Raw genomic sequence first — 7,798 nt, forward strand, 5'->3', positions numbered from 1 at the left:
ATTTATGTCATTAATAACTTTTTATTTTAAGATACAATTTTAAAAAATAAACTTTTTTGTGATCTATTTTTCTCTCACGATTTTTTCGTAACTTAGTAAGACCATTCAAAATGGCTTGCTTGAAAACAGGTGCACGGCTATGCAGACAATTTTTATTCAGTGGACAATCTTCTTTAAAGTTTTCTGCAGTCCCCTTGTCTTCTAGATGGATGTCAACAGGTATGTAACATGTAGCAAACTTTAATCTATGTTGTCATATCTTCCTTTGAAGTAAATATCAATGTTACAGGTAGCAGCTCAAAGGTCGTTAGCATTCCGAATTTCCTTTTTCAAAAAAAATCTCATATCCTTTTTACAGCTGCATTGCATATTTCTCCATCATGACCCCTGAGCAGATAGAAAAACATGATGATTATGGTTATTTCTTCTGCCTGTCAACTAACTGTTTGCAAGTGTATATATATATACCGGTGTCTCATTATATCGTGGTACTTAAAAAAATTCTTTTGCGTAAAAAAGTATAATTTCAATTTTTTAATTTAACTTATATTAAATGATATTTATAATTCTAACTATGGCCCAACTTTTTAGTGCAAAATTATTTTCCAATCTTGCATCGTTTAATTTGAGGTCTATTTTTAAAATAGGCAGTCTTATTTATCTTCTAAATTGGAGAGTCCCATTGTATCGCGGCATGGGTAAACATGGAAACTTGTAGATGACATGGACCTCAAGGGGGAAATTTCAGCATAAATTTTTATTTTTGAATTTAGATTGTAATTCTAAGTGAAAAAATAAACAATTGTACAAACTAAAGACTTTTAAAGGATGAACTTTATTATAATTTTTATTTGGTTATAAATTTAATGGTCTAAATATAATAAAAACGGGAGTGGAAATCTGTCATAAATTACGTTTTATTTGAATATTTTTTTTTCAAACAGATGTTCCATACTTCTTAATCATCAAAAAAGTAAACATCCAGACAACATACAGATTGTCCATCAATAAAAAGAATATAGGCTATGTATCCGAGAGAATTTTTGCGATATACCGCGGTACAATGAAACCCGCGATATAATGAGAATCGGGTATATATAGAAAAGGAGAAAATGGATATGGATGGACTGGGAACTCGAACCAGGTGAACCTGTTATACTACTAGGCAGATGCTCTACCGACTGAGATACCCAGGCCAATATTCACGGCCCAAATCATAAAATTCTTCCCTTCTTCAATTGTTTTGCTGCCATTGGGACATAACCCACTTTCTTATTAGTTAATATTATGATGATGCAACTGTTAGGGCGAGCACAGATACTTATATCAGATTCCATTTGATCGGGCTTGTCAAACTGCATGTGACATTCAGTGTTTTACCAAATCGTCAAGCCTGAACAGGGCTGATGAAATGAAGAATTGTTTTACTGACTATTTTTCTCCAACAAATTCATTAAATCATGGCAAGTTTATTACTGTAAATCACTTTTTATTCACAGAGAAGTTTATTTCTCGTGTAATTACGTGAGACATGTTGTGTGTAGCTATGCGAAAATTAAATTCTCGCGCATAATAGTATTCCTTAAGATTATATAGAACAATAACCTAGTGATTGGAACGATCTCTCTCTTGTCGCCGACAGTCGATTGTCGGTCGTTATTTGTAAGCTCTTCGATGCTACTAATCGATTATAAAATAAATGTCGCCGACATGCTAACAAAAAATAAAATTGTCATACTTTAATTTTATTACCAAATCCAAGTGCAAAGAGCATAAAAGTAGTGATAAACTTTTTTACAGGAAAATATGAATATCTCAGTAGAAAAGAAAGGAGAGAAAAACAATGTTGGATTTATTACTTTTACCGCCATGATTAAATATGGGGTTGAAGCAGATAATACCCATTGAAACGCTAATATTGCAAGGTTTTATTTTTAGGTACTGAGGAAAACATAATTATCCGTTTTCGTCCGTCGTCGTCCGTCGTGTGTCGTGTGTTGTGTGTCAATCTTTAAACGTAATTATTATCATAAATACAAGTCTATGGGTAACTTCTGCATAATTACTTTTAAAATTTGCAATTTTATTATTTTAACTAATTAAAATTAATTTTAAGAAAAATATACATGTATTAAATGAAAGGCGGGACTAATATATAGTAAAATACCTATTGCAATGACTTTATTAAAAAAAAAATTAAAATAAATTCCCATTCTGTTTCAATAGTCTTATATAGTCCTATATTATTTAAAGTAAACAAAATATTATTTTCCACTTGTTATAAAAGAAATTTCAATTAACATTTTTGAATATTTTATGTAAGTAAATGTTTTTTTGTGTGTGTGTAAAAGTCTGACAGAAATATAGTGAAATTACATAAGTTTAAACTTTTCTATATTGATTTTATTAAATAAACAAAATGCATCGATTATAATCAATTATTAATCGATTATGCCCAGCCGATTATTACCGATAAAGTGAAAATACATGAATTTTTTTTCCGATCTCCCCATCACTACAATAACCACAATTCGTGAAAATTATTTATCGCTTATCAAGAGTCAATGACTATATCGCGAAAATAAGGTGTCCTTGAAAATCTTCTTCTCTCTACAGTATTATTCTAACTTTTTTTTTTGTTATTCTCAAGAGAATGTTGCTTTATCTTTTGTGTATGAAGCAATGCATTATATAGGTCCAAAATCCTGGGGGAAAATTTTATGGATAGTGAATGAGCAGAAGTCCAAATTATCTCTTTGCCCAGGCATTGTCGTTAATAGCTGAAAATCTGAACTTGCTATCTAGCCCCTGGCATGTAAACCAGGGTGGTTAATGGCACCAAATCTCTACAAAAAGTGAGTGGCCCCAGCAAATGTGGTGTGGTTGGCTTTATTGATTATAACCCTGAAAATCATTAATCAGGTGCTCCTTCTGAGCTAAAGTGTTAAATTAATACTAGTCTAGTACCAAGGACCTTCTAAAATTATGGAGAGAGGAATGTGTTAGGTGCCCAGATAGCTTAGTTGGTAGAGCACCTAAATCTTTGAAAATGCAGGTAGGCCCAGTTTGAAATCCTATATAGTTATGGAGCATTGCACCCCCCCCACACACACACACATTACACTTGCTTTATACACAGTTAATTAATTCTCTTGAAATCATGGTCCTTTGTGTTTGACATTTTTTGCTCTTTTTTACAGGAAAATATGAATATATCATAGTAGAAAAGAAAGGAGAGAAGAACAATGTTGGTTTATTCAACTTAATCGTAACCAAAAGCACTCAATGCACTTTGTGCAGGCCTCATGTCTGAGCTTGATCAAGCTGTGAAGGGATTTGAAGCTGATAATGATGTTGGGGCTATTGTATTAAAACAGGTAATCAGTGAAAGAGCCTTTGCAGGTCTAGGAATCTTTACAACAACATTTTAAATAACAACTGTGAGAAATTTAAACTTTAAAAATTGATTTATATATAATGTCATGTATATGTGCTGCTAGGTAACATTACATAAAAATAAAAATTGTAGTCTGTGCTTTAATATACATATATATTTTATGGTTTGAATTTTTAATTTAGCTGGAGCTGATATTAAAGAAATGCAGACAAAAGAATTTTCAGAAGTTTGGAGAGGAAATTTCTTGAGTGAATGGGATGCCTTGTCAAGATGCTCCAAACCAGTGATTGCAGCTGTTAATGGATTTGCTGTAAGTTAAAAGACCTTATCATTCACTGTATATATTCCACATGTTCTATGTAAACATGATAAGTGTGATAAACAAAACATTGAACAGAGTCAAAAATTAGCATTGAAGCCAATCACCCATTTAGTTTGCAGATGATACATTGTAAATGCAAAAAATATGTTGAAATCAGCATACTGATTAAGGAAGCAAATACAAATGTATAGAAAACATTTCTGCTTGTTTAGGACAGGCTATTAAATCTATATACATTGGGCTTTGTTTTGTGACAATTAGTGTAAAATATTTCATGATTAAGGAATATTTTAACACTATCAATTGAGAGTCTCTCTTACTCTATTTCTATATTACATTTCTCAATGAAGATTTTTTTTTTGCAGTTAGGAGGTGGTTGTGAGGTAGCCATGATGTGTGATATAATCTATGCCGGTGACAAAGCACAGTTTGGACAACCAGAAATCACACTGGGCACCATACCAGGTAAGCTGATAAAGAATAAAGCAAAGCCCTTGGTTCCAGTCAAATAAAGTATAAATGTGAAGTACATGTATTATTAAAAATCATGATTTTTTACATCAAAGCTTACTGAATATTTACACTGTAGATGCACAAAAGTATTTGTTAGTATTTGATCAACATGAATAAGTTTTTAACCCCAAGTATTTTTTGAAGATCTTTGCCCTTCTAGTCTCTGACAAAGAAAGTTTATACAATATGTTAATGCATACATGTTAACTCTCCCGATTTATATAGGCGGGAGTCTACCGCTTTTTCACTCCATCTCCCGCCTACCGATTTAATTCAGAAATCTACCGCTTTTCTACAAAAGCTGCGTCTAAAGTATTTTTGGTTCGCTTGGGTATCCATTTTTGAAGCCACTCTCATAAAATCTCGCTAGATATCGCGTGATTCGACTCAGAATCATACAAACGCTTTTTTTGTACATAGATTTCAAGCACGGATTTGACAACGACAACAACATAATACTACCAGTGATTACATTGGTTACGATAAATTAATCAACATCCCTGCCATGAAAAAGGAGATACAGCTTTTAAAAGTTAGATGAAAGCATTTGAAATCGTCATGAAAAGCACAGAAACTCACAACTTTATCAATAAAGTCAATAAAAATCACTCGATTGACCAAGCCATGTGGCACATCTCTACTTTCGTTTTCGATCATCGCGGGAAATCTGATTTATATAACGAAAGATACGAACTTGTTTTAGATCAAGATTAAACCATGCCATCATTTGATTTGTTTGAAAACTGAATGAACATTCCAAATTATTGCTTCTAGGCTATTTCAGCAAAGATCACTCTTCAAAAGGCCAAGTAAAGCAGCCAATCCAAGCAAAACAATGAGCATAAAAAATAGGTGTTTCTGTCTTCTTCTTTGCTGTTGATATTTAATTTTAATTAGTGTAGGAACCTGATTTCATTTAAGGCTTATAATATACATGTATATTACATGAAAGATATCGATAATCCAAGCGTTAAACAACACACGCACAATGCTACCGCTTTTGAGGTCTGAATCTCCCTCTTTTTCATCACAATAGGTTAACATGTATGGTTAATGTGTCAATTGAATTCTTTCCAGACAGTAGTTTATGTCTCATGACAGCTAGGCAATTGTCCACAAAAATCGCACATAAATACCATTTAAATTAAGGGGTTCAGTTTATAAACAAAGTCTTGCATAAATGTAACTGGTTATAGTGTGATTTTTAAAATAGGAGCTGGAGGGACCCAGAGACTGTGTAAAGCTATCGGGAAATCTAAGGCTATGGAGATGGTGTTAACAGCTGATAGGATGTCTGCAGTAGAAGCCGAGAAAGCAGGTAAAAACATATGTATAAGTGTGACAATAAAATGAGAAAGCAGGTACTAAAATCATATACATGTATATTAATGTGGAAATAAAAATTCACTGGATAAGTATGCAACTTTTTCAGCCTCCTTCTCTTCAAGTGTCCCTTTAGTTTCACATTATATATTGGAATAAAACAATCATTGATGAATAGAAAAAGATGTTCTGAATTTAAGTTCGACACATGGTAAATTAAACTAGAAATTAACAAATTGTGGAATACGAAATCTTGATGAAGAAATTAAAATTGGCTGTTGATTTTTGTTCTGATTAGTGTTGATTTTTCCATAGGACTGGTTAGTAAAGTTGTCCCTGCAGCAGAACTGGTCAATGAGGCTGTTAAAACAGCTGAGAAAATTAGCAGCTTCTCTAAAATAGCCTCAGGAATGTGCAAGGAAGCAGTCAATGCAGGTATATATTCATGTAATGAAAAAAAGTTAACTTAGTGTGCATGAGTTTCCTTACTCAATATGTTGAGATGTACATTCTCATTCAAGTAGTATCATGCTCATTATAATCAAAACAAAATCTCCATTGTCTTTGATGAAGGCCCCTTTAGCTTTTATCCCTTTTAAAAAGAGGAGGGGTTATATTTTAATTGGGATGTCCATCTGAATGTACATTTATACACATTGGATGCCCATCTTTTATCCCAATTTCTTTAATATTGAAAATAAAATATAATGAAGCTCTAACAAAATCTTTATGCAATTTGATTTTGTACCTCACATTTCTCTCTTGCAAGGCAGTGCCCTAGCTGTTTAGAGATGCCATGGTTTCATTTTTCATTGGAATTTTGTGAATGATAACTGTTCATTATGTTCACATTTCATTGGTCAACTGCTTCAGTAAGATCCTTACTATAGGTTCATTATGTTATATATTTCATTTAAGTTTATTAAAAATTTCTGATTTTCTTATTCTTTGACAGCATATGAAATGTCTCTGAAAGAAGGACTTCATTTTGAAAAGCGGCTTTTCCATGCTTCATTTGCTTCAGTAAGTATTTGTACTTTAATAAATGGCAATTGACTCTTTGTAGTAAAATTTTGTTTACATTTTCATACTTGAATATTTATGCTGCATTTTAGAATGATCGAAAGGAGGGTATGACGGCGTTTTCAGAGAAAAGACCACCCAAATTCACCGACAGTTAAACAGATTATTATGAAAAAAATTGAAGAGTGCCAGTTATCTTAACTAAGACTGTACATGTACTGTGAAAATATGGGACATACTGGGTAGTATGAACTATTACATGGACATTTAATAAAATTGAATGAAGTCTAAAAATGAACTGATATACTACAAATTATGTTATGTGTGAATTCCAGATAGCCAGTGCAGGTGTTACAAAGGTTATTTTCGCCCATTTGCACTTGCAAACAATTTTTCGCCCAGTTTTAAATTTGCATAGTCATAGTTCTGTTTGAGAAATAATGCAGTGTTCTTTGAAATGGCCCTATGTTAAATTTGCCCATCTACGAAGAGGGCAAAAGAGGTGGAAAATTTCACTATATAGAGTACATGCTTTTATATAGATTCATTATGATTGTGTATTGATTGTGATGAGAAACCATTAAATTATGAAGTGATTTAATACTTTTTTTTTTTTATAAAAGATGTGATTGAATTCTTTGGGACATAGTTACTTTTGCTACCCTCAACATATTTATTTGAATTAAAACTTTGTAATATATTGCATGAAATGGGCAACATTTTATTTTGAGTGTTGACAAATATCTATAGTTTATACCTATAATACTAGATTCACAGTGGATAGAATATTGTTTTGTCTCCAATACAGGAACATGTGGATATCAAGAATCTATGTTTTACAAGCTCAACTCAAAATTGTATAAGGGGTTATAATATCATACAATTATGGACTGAATGGAAGGGAGACATCAGAATGATCACTAATTACTAATCAGTGCATGAACAACACTAGGCATATCACATGTACAGATTTCTTGATCAGCAGCTGTTCCATTAATGGAAGTACAAAGATGAACATATCAATAATATAAAAAATAATCTTTTCAATCCTCCTTTAAATGATAATTTAAACATATATAAATATACACAATAAAATGTCTTTCTTTGGTTGTTAGTATGCGGGATATGTATTTTTTCTGCAACAGCTGCAACATTCATTCCTGTACTAACAACCAAAGAAAGCATTTTATTGTTTAAAGTAAAAGAATTCTGGTCTCCCA

The 7,798-nt window shown here is 32.1% G+C and overlaps 1 protein-coding gene across 1 annotated transcript; it reads left to right on the forward strand.

Annotated features, from left to right (window-relative positions):
* Positions 1–110: 110 nt before the first annotated feature.
* Positions 111–7,173, forward strand: LOC134251533 (enoyl-CoA hydratase, mitochondrial-like). Its single transcript, XM_062733943.1, is given in 9 exon segments — positions 111–219; positions 3,201–3,265; positions 3,267–3,402; positions 3,580–3,707; positions 4,085–4,184; positions 5,446–5,550; positions 5,871–5,990; positions 6,511–6,578; positions 6,671–7,173. Coding segments are annotated over 9 exon segments (897 nt in total). The 3' UTR covers positions 6,737–7,173.
* The last annotated feature ends 625 nt before the right edge of the window (positions 7,174–7,798 follow it).

Source organism: Saccostrea cucullata, unplaced genomic scaffold (genome assembly GCF_032062105.1).
Source record: "Saccostrea cucullata isolate Sc308-1 unplaced genomic scaffold, CSIRO_AGI_Scuc_v1 ctg3431, whole genome shotgun sequence".
In the NCBI taxonomy this organism is placed as follows: Eukaryota; Metazoa; Mollusca; class Bivalvia; order Ostreida; family Ostreidae; genus Saccostrea; species Saccostrea cuccullata.